The sequence below is a fragment of the Xiphophorus hellerii genome, chromosome 20 (genome assembly GCF_003331165.1).
Source record: "Xiphophorus hellerii strain 12219 chromosome 20, Xiphophorus_hellerii-4.1, whole genome shotgun sequence".
Lineage (NCBI taxonomy): Eukaryota > Metazoa > Chordata > Actinopteri > Cyprinodontiformes > Poeciliidae > Xiphophorus > Xiphophorus hellerii.
The window spans coordinates 22,961,804-22,980,800 of NC_045691.1; the positions used below are offsets into that span (position 1 = coordinate 22,961,804).

At 38.4% G+C, this 18,997-nt stretch overlaps 1 protein-coding gene across 2 annotated transcripts in view; it reads right to left on the reverse strand.

Annotated features, from left to right (window-relative positions):
* The window catches only part of LOC116710492 (vitamin D3 receptor B), a 32,001-nt gene extending 13,226 nt beyond the window's left edge, over positions 1-18,775 (reverse strand). Inside the window, exons 1-5 of one of the 2 annotated variants that reach the window (XM_032549572.1) lie at positions 18,272-18,775; positions 17,898-17,970; positions 3,877-4,024; positions 1,953-2,083; positions 384-580 (exon numbers count right to left, since the gene is read on the reverse strand). In XM_032549572.1, coding sequence (XP_032405463.1) covers positions 384-580; positions 1,953-2,083; positions 3,877-4,022 — 474 coding nt within the window. In that variant the 5' untranslated portion in view covers positions 4,023-4,024; positions 17,898-17,970; positions 18,272-18,775. The remainder of the gene's footprint in view (positions 1-383; positions 581-1,952; positions 2,084-3,876; positions 4,025-17,897; positions 17,971-18,271) is intronic. The other variant, XM_032549574.1, reaches the window with a different exon arrangement.
* Positions 18,776-18,997: the final 222 nt, after the last annotated feature.

Here is an 18,997-nt window from a genome sequence, read left to right on the forward strand (position 1 = left end):
AATATGCTCGCATACAGCACTCTGAATTGATGTTGATGAAGTACAGAAATAATTATCTTCTCAGTGATATTCTAATTTAGTCAGATGCACTTGTATTTACACAGAAAAAAAGTCACAAGAATGTACATGAGAGGAAGTTTAATGGATGAGAAAATGGGACAGAAATGAAAGGCCTGTTTCTGGGTTATGTGGATAGTATTTAAGAAGAGAAATCATTCAAGTGATCGTTCACAGGATTGTATTAGTGAAAAGTCAAAGTGTTATTACTATAAGATAAAAGAAAGCCAAGATGGCAAATGACTAAAGTCAGTCTTTGTCATTTACACATTTTAGCCCTGCATTGTGCTGATATGATGTCGAGCAAAATTAACTGAGACACCAACCCTAAAGCGGCAGAAATCAGAGTAGGAGTCGTCGTATGTTTTGTGGTGTGCCTCCACCAATGTGGCAATGACGTGACTCTGTTCATCTGAGAGTCTCGGTCTCCGTGCTTCCTTTTCTGCTTCACGTTGTGCCTCCTCGTCCTTCCTCCGCTGAATCAGGTCCTTCTTTCTCTGCACTTCCTCATCCGTCAGAATGACTGCAAGGCCAAGACGAAGAGAACGTTTGAAATCTACACCCAGAGCAAACTCAACTTCCAGATGAAAAAAAAAAGAAAAGAAATGCTTTCTTTGGGTAAAAATAGCACAAATAAAACAGAAGAAAAACCAAACAGGTCAGGAAAACCAATGAATGACAAATTATAAATAACAACACAAACAGAATCCATCCAAATATCAAAAACTGTTCAAAGGTACATTACTTGGGCTCAACACTGTGATGACAGGCATGTTTATGTTGCATTGGGTGAAAGGAGGTTGTTATTCTCTGGAGGAAGAGAATGGGAGGGGATGGGTCTATATGGAGACCCCTGCTGCACTGAACAACCGAACACATTGTCTTTGTTCCGTTTGCTCCTTGTTGTTCTAGCCGCTGAATTAGCTCACAGAAACAGAGAGAGAGCCGGCTCTTGACAACATGCTGCTGTTTTTGCAACAGTAACAGCCACATCACTGGCTCCTGTTCACATAAAGCTTACTGTAAGGTCTGTTGCCAACAAAAAAAAAAAAAAAAAAAGAGAAAAAAAAAGGTGGAGGGTGAAAAAACAAAAACAAAAAAAACCCCATTCACCTGGCAGGCTTAGACCATTTGCATAAAAGAGAACTTTGGACAATATCCGGATATTAGCAGAAAACAAGACGAGATGTGCCTGCCATATGCAGACTATAAAAACAAACATAAAACTGTAGCGAGAAGAGGCCAGGATAGATTGCACATAAGGTGTTTAAACTTCAGATGTGGTATACTTTACACAATGCCGAGAGGCTCCACTTGTTTAAACAAAGCATGTAAACACTCTAAAAAGGGGCAAAGACCCAGAGATACTTAACCTGAGTCGAAAGATTACATAACAGACAAAAGTCCCCCCACCCACCAGTCCTGATGAATGCATATACCAGTTGTACAACTTAAAAAAAAAGGGTGTTTGTTTTCTTTGCCTTTTTCCCCTCCTCTGGAGAAATCGGATCTGATGTAATGGAAGTACAGTAAGGAAACATATTTCTTTACATTCTTTTGGTGGGAAGCTGCTCTTGGATCAAACCCTGGTATTAACTTTATTTATACACAGCATGTTGGGTAAATTACAACACAAAAGCTCAAGTTTCCAACCAGATAATCTATTAACAAGGCCACACAATAATCAAAAGAGCAAAACCTAGCAACTAAATTTAAACAAGACCCCTACTTTAAGAGTTATAGTGTTTTTATGGCTGTTTGGAACTATTGAGGATTAAACTGAAAGATACTTGAAAACTTTTTGTTGGCAAATATCAGCTTAAACAAATTCCAGCTACAAGGGTTAGAATCAAGCACTGAAAATATGGGTCACCGGGTTTTTTTTCCCCACTTACACTCTTTCATCATGCCAATGTCCACACAGCGTTTGAGGCGGCATGCCTGGCAGTGACGCCTGTTGTCCTTGGTGATGGTGCAACTGCCGTTAAAGGGACATGTGAAGGAGGCCTTGCGTTTCATGCTGCGCCTAAATAAATGACATACATTTCAAAGGTTATTAAAATATGTCTACGGTTCCTTGCAAAAGTTTTCATAACCCTTGAACTTTTTTCCACCTTTTGTCACGTTATAACAAAGTGCGGTGTGTGTACTAATAGTGCAACCCAAAGTAGCACATAATTGTTGAGTGGGAGAAAAACATTCCGCTTTTCAACTTGTCTCAAATAAAAATGAAACGTGAGGCGTGCATTTGTATTCAGACTACAGCTACTTCTTCAGAGAGTAAGAAGTAGCTGTTCAAGCTTCAAAAGTCTCAAGTCAAAAGTTATTGTGACAAGACGATTGTAGAAATGTTGTGAAGAATAGTATAAAGTTGTTTTCTGGGTAAACAGAAAATATTCTTTATTTTACAATTTAATTTTTTCTTTATTAAAAGGGACACACATTTGCTCGGACACACATGTGTTCGGTTGCACAAATATAATCAAGGCAGAAATAGATATTTTTTCCTTCAGGTCTAGGATTAAAAAGCAAAAAGCAAAAATATGGACATACCAAGGAATCTGAGGGTAATAGAGAAGTTGAGCAAAATAGTGACGCAGAGTAATGATTTAGTCACACGAACGTATGAGCATCTATAAACTTATGTGAGCTGAAACACAGATGAACGTGCTTTATGAGAGTTCAAACGAAGGCCATGTGAGAGACGAGGAAGGAGATTATTAAACATCCGTTTTTTTTCTGTTTTCCTTTTGAATACCGACACTGCTGGGAGGAACAGACGCAAATGTACAGAACAGACGCACATACTTCAAAACAAAACGTAGGAAAACAAATTGTTTCAGTTTTGTATTTGCTTCAAATTTTAAACTTTTCCAAGTAAGGGGGCAGAGAGAAGGGGTCAGTACAGTGGATAGGTTGTTAGAACAGTTACCGCAGAGCAACAAGGCTTTGGGTTCGTTTCCAGGGGGAGTCTGCAGGTCGTTGCTGTGCATGAGAGTTTTCTCCAGGCCTTCAGCTTTTCTTAGATTGCCCAAAAAACGCATGACAGATTAGTTGGCAACTTTAAATTGCCATTAAAGTGAAACTAACTACACTGTGAAAGCAAAACTCTAAAAGCGGGCAGTGCGCGTTGACACTGAGGGGCAAGGCCAAGAGTGGTGAACAGAGGGGGTTGAGCCGGGCTGTGGTCAGGACGAGGGAAAACACCATCGCAAAACCTATTCACCTCGTCACTATGTGTGGCAACTTTCAAATTCTCTAGCGACTTCTTTATCTCCCAAAAAAACTTTTTCTGTGTTGTTGGAGACTTTTATGGGCAACAACAGTGGAGCTCTGCCCTAAGTGAGTGCTGCGGTGAGCAACTCCAGCTTCTTCAGCACTACAGTCAGTCTTACACAGTTATCCTGCAGCATAACGTCGCCAGCAGTCAGAGCAGGAAGGAGACCCATTCCCATCCGTGGGCACATTGCAAAGATCCGAAACGATATGGATCAATGCTCGTCACGCTTGCAATTCCAAGTCTTCACTCACCAACGGCAGCAGAAAAAAAAGCAGTGGTGAGGTTGTTTTACCAGTAGTTTAGCTTTTTCCGGAAAAACAGAGGCTTCTTCAGATGTCCACACAACAGTATGTCTGTACTGACTTAATTATATTGTGCATCTTTTAATAATTTATTTTTCATTGTACTTTATTTCTCCTCTAAAAATTGAATTGCTTTGTGTGAGGTCAGTAAAAATCCACTCCTTTTCCCTAGAGCTTATATGCTATTCCCAGGACTCACTGGAAATTAAGCCAGATTTTGACTGAATTTTAGCATACCTGAAAAAGCCCTTGCATCCTTCACAGGTCATGGCATTGAAGTGGAAGCCTGTGGCCTTGTCACCACACACTCCGCAGATCCGTGGCACATTCCTGTCAAACTCATCAGGGGCCACGGTGGATGTACTCACAACGGTAGGCTCCATCACTAAACAGAAAGCAGGGAAAAGCAGGAGAGTGTTAACAAAAAATGTTATACGCTGTATCTTAATTGGAAATAAAGAAATCGCATCCTAGTCAGCGCTCCCTCATTGCAATACAGAGAAAAATCAATTTCAACTTGATCAAGGTTATCTACAAACTCCTACATGCACAGAGAAACATTGCTTTCCCTTGCCAACCAAGCTGTGTGTGACTCAACTTCCCAATTTACCCTTTGGAAGCAAACGTAAATTCAGTGGTTTTGTCCAAGGGTGCAGAACTGACGCCATATGAATCAAAAGGAAAAAAACTCTCCTTTGCATACCCCCCAACGAAAAGAAAAACAGGATTTGGGTTCTATTTGATTACACAGTACTCCGATTACCTTTTAAACTTGGCCACGTGATGGGAAGAAGAAAAAAAAAAAACATGTCACCACAAGGCTAACATCCTCATAAACAAACAATCACTGTCCTTCACAAAGCTTCTCTCATTTCTTTCTTTGGTCCCTTTCACTGCAGTGAAAGTCGAGCAAATGATGGAAGGAGGAGGGGGATGTGGAGGGCTATGGTAACTAAAGCAACACTCAACAAACTTGCAAATAAATCAAAGGCCAATGCTGCAAGGAGCCAGCTGAATAATTCAAGATAATTTGACACAGCTTTTCATCACTCACGTCCAATAATAATGCTCACAAGAAGAGTAAGTAAGGATCAAGGTGAATGTTTCAGCATATTCTGTTGTCGTTTTGCAGCTTAGATTATTATAAAACTGAGTGGTAAGGCTTTACAGCTAAATCTGAGCAAGTCTTGTAAATTCTATGAATTGGACACACATTTTTTAATTAAAACTTTTAAGAGTCTAGTTACTACGTTTTTAAACACAGACGTCATTATTCGTAGTGGGTCAAGCTTGTACAGTAGCTGAAATGCACACCACATGTTTCAACAAAGAATGTCGGATACGTGTGTTGCTGCACACTGCTACATGTCTGCAAATACTTGTCCAGGGATTTCATCTGATGGATCGAACAGAGCTTTGATAAACAACAAACCACAGAGTAATTCTCAGACTGTTTGGTTTTGCTACTGAGCCAGAGAAGTCCAGGAGATTCAAACAAATACAAAAATTGGAAAGGGAAGTATGAGGGCTGAAGAAACTCAACATTTCGGATATCAACTAAAATTAATTACTGAATAAGCTAGACTATTTTCTAAATGAGTTCTGTTCCCATTTCTTTCCGTGGATATTTAGTCAGACAGTTGTTCTGGTTAAGTGTCTAACGTCTTTATGTCTGGGGATGCATCAGAGAGGAAACTGGGGATGGGAAATTGTCCTACAGTTTATCGTCAATGGGAAAAAAAAAAAAAAGTATTTAAGAATTTTGATTTATCATAAATTTAACTCTGCATCTTCATGTTGTTAGTCCAAAAAAACTTATGAAATTGTTGAGATTGTTTCACTATTTTTTAGAAATATCAAGATATAATTTCTTTAGGTGTTTTTGGTCAGTTTTATTACAGGAAGAGTATTTGTGAAACCACCAGGTTTGTTTAATTGTAGTGACTAATTTCAACTTCAACATTTTTAAAATATACTTCTTTTTTAAATAGAAAATTCCTGGGTGAAATTCCTTTTTGGTGAGCTCTTAGGGGTGACAGATGAATTTCCATGATTGGCAGTTCATATAGTTTCATATAGTTTTTTCCCCCCCGTATTCAAAACTAAAAACTTTCACCATTTTCAGTCTATAAAACACTTGATGCCCTTTTACATATTAAACAACAATTATGTTATAGGGTTAGGGATTTTGGGATTACATAAGTAATTCTGCTGTATTCAAATAACAAATCTGAACCCTAGTTTCTCTCTGTGAAACTCTGTCAAAGCTGGAATCAGACCTCAGTGACAAATGAAAGTTGGTATTGGCCTCATGATGTGAATCGGTGCATCGAAACTGTCATCAGTGAAATATTCCTCCAAATGTCCCTCTGGGTGACATATGAAGTACCTTTCATTTCACTGTGAAAGAGAATAGTTTAGATAAGAGCCAATGTTTAATACCTTGAAGCGTTAGAATTTTATGGATACACCATTATTATGGATACAACATCAGTGTTGTTTGGTATTTCCTGATGTTAAGTGTTTGGGAGTTATTGTGGTGTCTGGAGAGGTAATAAATTGCTACTTTGTCTTATATTTCTACAACAGAAAGCTGTATGTGGTTGGTTGAGTATCAAATTACCACATTTACCATAACAGTCACAAATCAATATTCACCATCAAGTAATGTTGTAATACCTGACTGGTATAAATGGAATAAACCTTCATAATAAAGTATCCTGTAACAGTTCGACTGCCCTAAAGCAATCCATTCACAGCAAACATCAGTCACTGTAAACCAAAAAACCTATTTACTCTAGTCTATTATTGAATGACGGCTGAAGTCAGTCCTTTCTGACTGCATTCAGCCTTGACAGGTCATTACAGTAAATGTGCAGAAGAATTGAGAGCGCTCTAAATAATGCAACAGCTTATTAGACTAAATGTATACTCATTGCGGTCTTCCAAAGGAAAGCAGAATAAAACTTTTTTTTTTCCAGCTTCGAAACAAGCTCTCTCTCTTGACTGATTCACATATTATTGAAACGCTATTAAGCACAGTCAAATAACTGACTGGTAATATTTCCAAATATTCCTTTCATATTATTGTATATGTGATATCATATTACTTGACAATTAAGAATAGTAATAGAGTGAGTTGTGCATATACTGGTAATTAGGAAACTACAGCATTTGCAGAATTTTTTAATTTTGTTTTTGTGCAAAATCTTCTAAATTAATAAAGGTTCAGTTTTTTTTTGTTTTTTTTTTAAATAAGTGGGACAATAATACAAGGTACTTTTAGTCTCCTGACAAACCTCTGAGTCTTTACTGTTCAGCCAAGAACCAGAGCAGAGATTAAGATCAACACACGTGGTTTTTGTCATGATCCTCATCACGACATCCAATCAGCTCAAACAGGATGTGATGGGTGCGTTCACATTCACAGAATGACACTCTGAAGGTAGCTTATCTCACACACCTGACTCGTATTAAAAGAAATATGTAAAAATCTTAGCCAAGTGAACACTCATTTTAAAGACGGGTCTGCCATTTTAATTTCTGTCATGATGCACAAGGGTTTTGAGGAAGGTCCTCTTGTCTCTACAGTGGTTACAGTACAGATGAGTGTTTTTATAACTTGCCACTCTGCCTACTTTAAAAACATGGTTATGAACAAAGCAACTAAAGAGTATCTGCATATTTTAAATCAAAGAAGGCAAGAAACATAACAGTACACTTGCAAAATTATTGTCAAAATTGTGTGCTACTGAATCCAAGGTCAACACAATTGTCCAAATTCAACTGGGCAAGTAACTGGGAGAACAATAATGTCAGCACACTGTTAAGCTTGCAGTAAATAGGATCCTCTACAGGGAAATGATTTCCAGACCAGCATTTGGAGTTTTAGTTTCATTTTGATTCATCCTCCTGTGCACAAGCCTGCTTGTAGAGATAGAAAGTAATTTTGCTGCAAGTTGTAAAGTAACCAGATGAAAGGTAAGGTCCAGTGCATAGCATCTACCAAATGGATCAAATAAATTATATCTGCTTTAATGCCTGCTCTCTGTGGAAGTGTGCACCCCTGCAACACCTAAGGTGTGGCATTGAAAAAAAATCCTTCACGTAACTCCAGTGAGCATGTGCATAGAGGGTGCTTTGAAAAAAAAAATCGTAAAAGTTAATTAACACTGACTTTTAATCCACATGTTTTTGTGGAGTAGGATGAGGGCCAAGAGGCCTGGCCTTCTAGCTTTTTAAAACTTTTCATGGGGGGACACCTGGAAAAAAAGGGGGTATGAACCATTTGCTAATCCCTGCACAAAAGTAAATAACATCTTGGTTAAATTCAAACTGGAACGAAAACAACTTTACTTTCTAGTCTGATTTGTTTTTGTTTTTTTTAATTCATCACAATTGGAGAGACTGTAAATCATCAATAACAAACCTTGAAAAACAACACAGTTAACATGTTTAACACAGATGGAAATTAGCCCTGGGCTGCAATCTGGGGTTTTCACAAATCCTCTGATTTGGTTAAATAAAATGCAGTATCCCACTATGCCAGTTTTAAATAGATTAAATTTGAAACTGAATCCCAGAATAAAGAGCTAAAATATGTCCCTCCTTGACAAACGTCACTAGATCCACCACCCTGTAATACCTGGTTTAACATATTTGGATGTTTTACTTTCTGTCTTCCATAAGATGCATAAAAACGATGCATGCCGACAACAAACTGAACTCTTAGACGCCACTTATGTTTACTTGCAAGGAATCAGCAACAACTGGTCGTGTACAAGCTGAGGAGGGTCACATGTCTCAGTGGAATATTTCAACCACAGCCTTAAAAGTAGCAGGGTAAGCCTAGCCCTAGGAAATTTCCTAGTAAATGGGGTTTTGGATACACATCTAGGTCACATCTTTGTTTTGGTCAAATTAACAATTTATGCAACTGTACATTTTGAGAAGTGTGGTTCCAAACTCATACTTTTGTATGACATGTTGTGTTTAATCATAATAACATTTTCAATTGAAACTTTATTACTCTAATTAATGAACAATTAAAGTGTTTTTATGATAGCTTCACAGACTTTCCATAGTAGTTCAGATATTTTGGCATGATTGGGTACTTTCATTCACAGAGATGTTGTCCAGGACTGTAGTGATTAGTGTAGGAGCAGAGCGAGATGCACGAGTGAAGTCATATTAACGACACAATTACATCAATGGGATAAAAGCAGATGGATAAGTATTTGTTCATGTAGTAGAGGAGTGACCTCTGTCGGACTGACCTCCCGTGTCGCTACAACCCACTGCACCCTTCTGCCATTTGTGGAAAATTTAACGAGGAGAAGCGACCAAACGATGACGATCAACACAAACGGTATGTTTCTGATCATTTCAAAAGCAGGCTAAAAATACACCATCATAAGCTGCTTCAGTTACTGGTTAAATATAAATAGTCCGATCTCTGACAGCTCATCATCTCAAGAAGGATCAGGAGGGGAAAGAAAGCAATTTGATGTTCATGTGGGAATTGCATTTATAATATGATTTACCTCTGCTGGTTCTCTTCTGTCACAATTAAAAATCAAACAGCAGATTTGGTAGTCACATGCTGTTTATGTGGACTGATCAGTGTAACTAGCCTCCTGTTCTCTGTATATTTTGATGTAAATGCAGCTCTTTCATAACATTTGTGTGACCAATATGTTAGAGGTAAATGATTATGACCTGCACACCTTTAATCATTCGGCTCACCCAGTGAGAGATAATCTACTCAGGGAGACACTGATAGTGTTGCACTGATATACAGGATTACACACCATTACGCCACAAGTAGTTGTAAAACCAATGAAAAATGATAAAATGCTCCTCTCCATTCCACACATTCAAGTTGCCAAGTTGGTTTGACAGTTTGGCAAAACCACAGCAAACAGTCATCACAGGCCCTCGCTACTTCACACAGATAGGTGTACAGGAGGGGCTGTCACTATTCGAGTATCCAACATATGGACAAAACATGGTGCCTACATACATAATTATTGTAGCTCCTTAAGAAAAACTGCAGTACCAACAGTTTTAATTAATTTGGTTATTTTAACATATTAGGCCCCTCTATTACTCTGCTCTATAACAAGATTTTTTTGTAAGTTACTTTACAAGCTGAAATCAACAGTTTATATGTAACATATAGAAACATACATTATCTGACAATAAATAGAATTAAGGTTTCACATTTTTAAGTCAGTTATCAGTTATTTCCATTCGGTAAATGCTAGAATAATGAGATTATTTTTTTTTACTGCCTTCTCCGAATTCAGAGGTTTAGATACATCCTAATGATTTGGTAGAATTGTCTTTAAGGACGCTTTCACACCGGGACACTCCAGGCACGCTGATTGGTTGTGGAAATGTAGAACATTTTCACTTTCACAGTGAAAATGGGACAAATCACCTGGGTAATGTCATGCAGTTACAAAGGCTGCTCATTTGGGGCGCTAGCACACGAGGCTGGCTTTTGAGAGCAGCAGGTGAGGTAGGGAGCTTTCAAGCATCTATTTCAAGCATGTTGCTTTGTATAGATAAGGCAAATGCAGAAAGTAAAAGTTGGGAATTGAAAACTCCAAAGTGCCAAAGTCCTGCTTTTCTTACAGATCCACTGAGCAAGAATTTAAAGATTGTCTTTAAATCTTGCTAAGACAACTATGCCAGTTGTCTTAAACTGGCATAGTGGGATACTGCATTAAATTTAAAGATGTCTGTAAGTCCCAGGTATAACTTTAGTTCCCTCCTGTTTTTGATTTGCTCAAAGGTCCAGTTGCATTCCCACTGAAAGCAAACCACATCAGGGTTCATTTACAAGCAAAAAGAGGCCCACGTTTTCAGCAGCCCAAAGTCTGGTTTATTGGTCCCCACCAGAGCCAGATACGCTTTCACACCTGCCCAAATGAAGCAAGCCATCCGAGGGAGGGGGTAGTTCATTTACAGCAGACCTAACAGCTTAATAAGCACGGGTCAAATGGTTTAGATATCCACCTATAAGCTTCTTTCAACAGACCTTTAACAGAACTGGTGTAACTGTCTCAGGTTTGAGAACCGTCTTGCTTGGACACACTTTTTCAGCTTTTCCTACAAGATTTCAGTGGGACTGTGATGAGGGTTTTCTGAAGCCCTTCACATGATGATAGACATTGTGTTTTTTCTTCATGATGCCATCATCTTGTGCACCAGTCAGGATGTTGCAAGAAAAACACCCTCATAAAATGAAGGTGCCAAACCCTGCACTTCATAGATGGTGCTCTCTGGCTTTTAAGCTTCCATCTTTTTCCTCCTAATATACTGACGGTCATTACTGTATGGCGACACACTTCAATTCTAGCTTCACCAGATCACAGCACACTTCTCTAAAAATGAAGATGTCGCTGACTGAATTTGCAAACAGAGATCTGGCTTTTGATGTCGTTTTTGAGCTTGTTCTGATTGCCCTTTTAGCCCATTTTGGTACATGACTCGTCTCATAATGGATAATAACAACCGTATCAGGATTTTGCAAGGTCTTTTGCTTTAGTGCTGGGACTTAAACTGATATATTTCAAAATAACACTCATCTTTGAGGTACAGAATAATGGTTGGACATTCCCATGGTGCTTAAACTGGAACATGTTTGAACAGAAGGAAGTAACACCTTCAGGCATCAGGAAATTGTAGCCAGAATATAAACCAAAGCTTGTCGAGTTTCACCGTTCTCTTCCTGATACCTTGGCTGATTTCTTTTGATTTGCTCATGATTTCAGACAGACACGTGTCTGAGCTGTTGCCTTAAAATATTTTCATATGGGTGCTTCTTTTCAACTCAAAAAATAAAAATAGAGTTAAGAAAAGAACGGAGATGGTCTTCTTTGGATTTTCTTTGAAAGGTCAAACTCATAACTGAAAACGTCAGCTATATAAAGTTAGAGGGTAAATAAATTAACTTGTGATTCAAAGGTTGAGTCCATCTTAATTAAAAAACTTTTTGCCAAAAACAGCATAATCAAAAAACTAAAGAAATTCCAAAAATTGCTTGAAAGTGAATATATTTAATGTTATTTAAATAAATGCATTAACTGAACATTTTTATTGAACTCATGGATGTTCGTCAAACATATATTTCTTGTTCACTGATATATCTCGACATGCTAAATCTAATATTAAAAAATAAATTTTCAATAGTAACATTTGGTCCATGTGAAAGTCAAAAAGTGATTGTGAAGAAAGAGGCTTTTGCACCAATAGCCTGTATGGAATAAATATCACCAATTTAAAAGTTATTCAAAGAAACAATCTAGAAAGCTATAAAGAAAAAGCAAAAGCAAAGACGTGTTTCAAGGTCTGAGAACATCAGCAGCAGTGGCCGATGAGTGAGCAGAGAGGCCTGCTGTAAGTATGCAACGCACCACAAACTAACTGCAGCATATCATTTTAACTGGGTGGTGAAAGCTGTAAAGTAAAGACGCAACCCCAATTCTGGCCAAGTCCTTGAAGGAAAGGATAGGGAGTTTCCTCTTCTGCTACCCCAACAGATTAACTCTAGAAGAACAAGTGCAGCTTTGCATGCTGACTCATCTTTTCCTCATTTTATTTCATGCTGGCACATCTGAAATTACACAATATAATAAAGCCTCACAGGTCTAAGCTGAAGAAATGGCACTCCAAGACAACATTCTGCTCAACACTGGAATGTATCATGTGTTGCACGACATAAAGGCCCAATAATAATAAATGATAGAAATCTACCGTGTTCAGGGGGTGTCCCATCAAAATCTGCATCACACTCAGAAAATGACCACACTCCCATGTAACTTCATTTAGTGTGAAGTTCTGATGCCATCTGGAGTCCTGTGAGATTAGCTAATTGTGCTGCCCCTAATTTTATGGCATTTTTAGCTGTTTTGTAAAATGCTTTGTGAAAAGTATTCAAACCACTTGAACTTTTTCACATTTTGTCCACATTACGGTAATGAACTTTAATATATTGAACAGAGAACTTGTTTCTCTTTATCTTTTTGGCAAATAAAGTCCTGATGTGTTTCATGAATTCTATTGAATAGAATGCAATGTATTCGACTGCCATAGCTGAATTAAGCATGATTAAGATTTACAACTAGAAATGTTGTGCCATGGTCAGATGAAACTAACATTTATGGCCGCTATGCAAAGTGTCTTAAAGGAATCCACACATCACTCCAAATTCCCATGGTGAAAGTCGGTGGTAGCAGCATCATGCTGTGGGTTTCTGTTTCATTGGTTAAGAAACAGAAGGTGGTAAAATTTGATAGACAGCGTCTAATGAAAAAAACATGTTACCAGGCTTCAAAATACTTTAGAACCTGATGAGAAATCTAACCTTTCAGGAGAACAATAACCCTAGATATATTAATAAACAAGGCACTTGTTTTTGTAAAAAAAAAAAAAAAGAAAAAACTTTTAAAACCATGCATAATTTTCCTTCAGTGTCCTAGTTTTTGTCGGCCTATCATGTCAAATCCCAATTAAACAGAGAGAATTTACTTGTTGTAAACTGACAGAAATGCAATAAAGTTTACAGGATACAAATAATTTTGCAACCACAGGTGATATAAAGCCTAAGAAACCACAAGAGAGACTTATTCAAATAAAGCAAGCAGTAATCATGAAAATTGCCATCTTCTCCAGCTAGTAAAAAGCAAATCTGTGATCTCCTGCTGCAATAATGGCAACAACTAACATTTTAAAGTACACGTTAGTGCCAATGCAGACCACGGCAAGAGACTGGAGCCAAAAGAATTTGGATCTTCATAAGTCAGTCACAAAAGAAACATGGATATTTAAGCTTCAAAAAAGACAGAGCAGCTAATAGGATAGATAAGTTTCAATCAAAATCAATACTAAAGGATTAAAAAACCCTATGGGAATCCACACCCACCATCAAACTAACCTAATTACAGCCTATCGCTAAAATGAAACATGAACATTGAGAGAAAAGGATATCAAAAAAGTGAGCAGAGGGAACAAATCAGCATAGTGTAAAAAGACACAGAAGAGCAAGGGGAAAGAGGGAAATAAAATAAAAAAAACCTCTGGCATCACATCCTAAGAATGTCAGCAATGAGCCTACAGACCACATCCCAACACTTTAGAGTCAAATTCAGAATCGCATCCAGACCTATAGCAACAGAGGGGAATAAATGGACAACTGAATGAAAGAAGGGGGCCCAAAATGACAATCCAATAAGCATCTTTAATCTACATCACATGATGCAATCCCACAAATTGTTTTGAAATTGTTGCGTGCAGTCAAACATTTTCTCATTTAAAGGGAAAAAAACCACACATAAAAAAAAAACAGAGAAAAACATAAATGTGGAAATGGAGGGAAAAAAAGAAAACAAGAGAATCAGAGGGAGAAACATAAGGCGATGTGTTTTACTGCATACCTCAAACTGGGTCGCTACGAGTACAGCAGAGACCTGAAACACATCTGATCTGGAACGGTCCAGGTTATGGAGAGAACTGGCCAACAATGGAAACGCAGGGCCTTTCGATTCGCACACAGTACCACACATAAGACCACAATAATAGAAATAGGAAAAAAACAGAAAAGAAAAATATATATACATTTCAAAACAAGATGAGGAACAGATACAAATACATTTGATAGAATTCTGTGCTGTACCAATGTCCTTAAAAAAATGCACAAGGGACAGTTGTCTGAGGACGACAGACAAAAAGAGACTATGTGAATCGAACAACAACGTACACAAAACGAGTCTGTAATGCAGCTAAACAACTGGCTGAGCAGACTAGTCCAGTCCTGTCTCCTCACTTGCCTCTCATTCTCCCTCCTGCAGCCTCCACGGTTCTATCTTATGCTCTTTTTCTACGATCACAGGGAGCATGTTACAGCAGCAGTAATAGCACATGACAAGGTGACCTGTGCCCCACACAGGATGGGCTAAACTGGGGTGGAAGAGGTGGTGGGGAGGGGCTTGGGGGGCTCATCATGTCCCGTGTCCAGCCCTATGGTCTCTGCAGCCCCCTCCCCACCCCCCACAACGTTCAAACACCCAGGCTCCACTGCTGGCCAGCAAAGGGAGAGGGGAGGCAGTAACGGCAGGCTGCCCCCTTTGTGCTGGGCCCCTTGCTGGACTCTGGAGAGGGGAAAGAGACAAGGCAGGGAGAGGCCCGCTCAAGCACACACACCAAAAAGTCCCTTTTATGTCAATGCCGAATATGACAAAGAACGCACATTTTATAACACGCCGAGTTCAGCACACAGACCCGGAGAGACAGACGTGGACATGTGGCAGGTGGGTGCAAAAGCACTTAGTCCAAAAGTTATGTAACCCTCCATAAAACACTGTCTCTTATTCAGAACATACTTTTCATAAAAACAAACTATATATAAATATACATTTAGGACACAAATTTTTTACACCCCTGCAAGAGGTAGATTTAAAATGATTTTGTGTTTGATCCAATACGTTTGTTTATTGTTAGGTAATAACAAAGGCATCTCTAAAAAGAAAAAGGAGTATTTTTTTGTATCTATTTTTAATTATTTGTTATTATGATGTCCACATCTTGTCATTACCCACCCTGTCAGGGGAATAAATTGTTGTGGGTTTATCTGTACTTCACATGTTTGATTACACAAAATTGGAAAGACATTAAATAATTCCATAACATAAATGCACTGCCCTGTTTGCTCTCTGAGAATATTTTCGGCATAACTTGAACTTCGGTGAAAACATATGCGACCGGTTTGATTTATTCTAGCCAGAAGCATTTAACCACAGAAGGTAATTGAAAACATAAAGACATTAGGAGGAACTTAACACGTCGTTAGTTTCAAAGGAACTGAACAAATGTGGAAAGCTACAAACATGCACGTAAGCAGATTACACAGGGTCTTTACAGTTAAGTTAAGTAGCGTCATACTCTCTATACGGTCACATGGAGAATGAAGCAACCGACTACAGTAAAAAAAAAAAAAAAAAAACACAAAAAAAAACAGGAGTAGGCAGTGGGAGGAGTGTTTAGGGGTTTCTATAGGCTGTACCATCTCCAGCAGCACACTGATCTGTAAACAATCTGTTACAACTTGATTCAAAAGTACACGGTCCCCCTGTTATGACATCTGAGTAAAGGTTTACCTCAGTCTGATAAAAGAAAATGATCTGTACTCCAGCGACCGCTTGGTGCTGAATTAAGTTTTAATGGTTACCCTAGTTTAAACCTACTAGTTTAAACTTTGTTTAAATCAAGGCTAGTTTATTTGCATAGTACATTTCAGCAACAAGGCAGTTCAAGTTTACACTTAATTTATGTGACTTAAAAGTCACATTCAGATCACAACCTTAGAATATGTTATATGTTCATAACATACCAAGTTATCCAACAGTGGCTAAATAGTTTGCTGTGAGAAAACATTCCCTAAATCAGGGGATCAGTTGATGAACTGCCTTCTTTAAATGTATCAACAAAACAAACTAACCAGCTTGAAATGAGCAAAGGAAAATCCTCCTGCTGCCATTAATTATATTTAATCCCTCCACATTTACTTCCTAACTGGTGAGCAGCTAAGAGTGGACTGTGGAGTTGTCTGTATCTCAAATAAAAAGAACAAAAGGCTTGCAGCAGATATTGATTATTCATCATAATCAACAGTGGCAGGATTCTCCATGACTGATAAAAGTGATTGCAAACAGCAAAGTACGTTTGGTTTGTAACTGTGGCCTAGATATCACTTTCTTCTCAATCAACCCTAGAGAGGCCAGTGAGAATTGCAAGGAAATCATTTTATAGAATATATTGGTACAAAAAGTGGCACCAGAAAGAAAAAAAAAACTTTACAGAGTGTATGTGTAAAACCAAATCAAAAATGTTTGTTTTGATTCGAGCTACAAATAAGCTTCTTACTTAGATGGATTTGATTAGCAAATCTTTAGTTAAGCCTGGAAATTACAAGACAATAATGCCTTTGTCCTTTATCTTCAGGGAGTGACATAACCCATCTTTTAGGTTTTTGGAAATTTTGCAACAAAAACAATCTCCATTTTTCCTTTTCTTAAAGTATGTTCCATCTATAGCTTCAGTGCACTCTTGGTGCGTTTAATATCATTTTACAATAGTTTGTTATTTTTGATTTAAAACCTGTATCAGAACTTTTTTAATTATTTATGCCTTTCTCTAAAGCCTTGGTGCTAAAATTGTGGTGCAAATATTACTAGAATTTCAGCTTCCTGTGTGGTACTTAGTAGATATAAGACATTTCAAAGTAAATATGAACAAATTAATCCTCATGCAGAGCTCAAAAAGAATCAACAACCATGTTGCTCTTTCTTCTTTTCATATGCAATTCTTTTAGAGGTTTTGCTAATATACCAACTACTCTAGTGTTTCCTTGGCCTTTCAAGCCAGCGTTGCCTTTTTTATAGAGTAACAGTGTTTTTTTAGTTGATTTTCATTTACCTCCTTAACCATTTCATATTTTCACAAATTTGGCCATTACACACCATACTTTTAGGGCTCAGAATTTAAGTTCTGTACCATGGGACAATCTTGTAGCAATTAACCAAATTGTACTTGCTTTACAATTTTAAAATGAAAGCAGACTTTTACCTCAAAGTTGATTGTTAGAAAATGTGTTCATAAGATCCCAATAAATAAAACCAACCAGTAGAAGGCCACCTGGAGTTATTTGGGTTTCTTCAAGTCATAATCTGTCATGAGACAACTGTCCAACACAGGGATCAGAACCAAAACAAATGAAAATAGAAGTAAGTTGTCATATGATGTACAATTAAACTCAATAATACATTAGATTTGAACATACCACAATCATTACCATAACATCAGGCTCCCACAACAGGAAATGTACTAACATGTAATGAATTAAGTACATAGGTACGAAATGGGCTCGTTTACAAATACGAAAGGATAGAAATGGCAATGCGTTGGTAAAAAAAATCGAGGTTTCAATTAACGAACGTCTTCACCTTATTTAGCTCATTAGGGTTGTTTTTTTAGTGCGTCGTCATTTGTTTTGTCATCCTGTTTTGTTTTTTTAATCTAATTCTAGTTAGTTGTGTTTTTGTTTTTTTTGCCGTGATTAGGTATGAAAAGTTCAGCATAACTAAGACTGGCAATAACACGTCAAATACACACTTAGACGTTCTCACAGTATAACAACCAGCATGTCCATTTTGGTAAGACTTGAGGAAAGCAAAAGGAGAAAGAAAATGTCTCACCTGGGGTTTTAGCATGTCCTCGCGCTGTTCGTAAGTCTCAAAGCCTTTCTTCGGTTTTCCCAGGTTGTTAATCCTGTTTGGTAAAAAAGCAAAAATGGTATGTCGCAAGTCACGGAGTGTGCCTTTACCCTCGGACCTGACCTGCAGTCGCTCTGTTTATGTAACACTGAACTATTTTCAACAGTAACATACACACTCTGAAGTGATCTTACGGCGATCAGGCAACTGCGTAGGTAAACACACTGATTAAAAAAAAAAAAAAAAAAACCTTGGACACATGTTCCTCGTAAGCTATGGGGGCGAGTAAAAAAAAAAAAATCACAATAATTCAAACCACGACTTGAGCATTCCTTCAGTGCCTGCGAGTTTCATACCTCAGCTCAACTTTTCCCCATGAAGACCGTGCAGCTTTTTAATCCTCTTTAGTTGTGGTTCGTCGTCTTTGTGCTTTTGCAATGCGTGCGCCCCTTCATATTGTGCCACTTACGGAAAGGAAAAACCACGTCCACGCTACGTACGGTGTACTTCAAGGAATGTAGAAAAGACTTCGGGCAGAATACGTCTAACTAGTACGCCCTTCCAGACGCTGGCACACATACACACCCATACACACACACACGGGGTGGGTTGTAGTAGCTAGCATTAGCGTGGCTAGCTGCCTGCTTTAACCCTCAACGCGGCTGAGACTTCGGATAATTAGCCGCTCTCTGCGCGCGAGTCGCTAACTCCCAACCGAAAAAGCACAGCTAACAGGTAGCTACCAGGCAAATACACAGAAAACCTGAGCGCACCTGCAGCAGTCCGACAAGAAATAGGCTAATCCTCCTTCTACTGGACCCAAATAGATGGCCATTACTTTTTGTTATGCACCGCCCCTCCTCCTTTCGCTCTCTTCGGGGGAAAAAGGGATTTCCCCCCTCAGCGTCTACGATAGCCAATCATAGCCCGGCTTGGTGTGAGTCCTGTGTTTTGGTTGGTGGAGTTTGTTGTCAAGTTCCCATCTGATTGGTCGGATCAGGTGCTCGTAACAAAATCGCCGCCCCGTCAAACAGGGGTGTGTCTTTACGTCAGAGGTAACGAAGAGGTAAACAACTTTGACC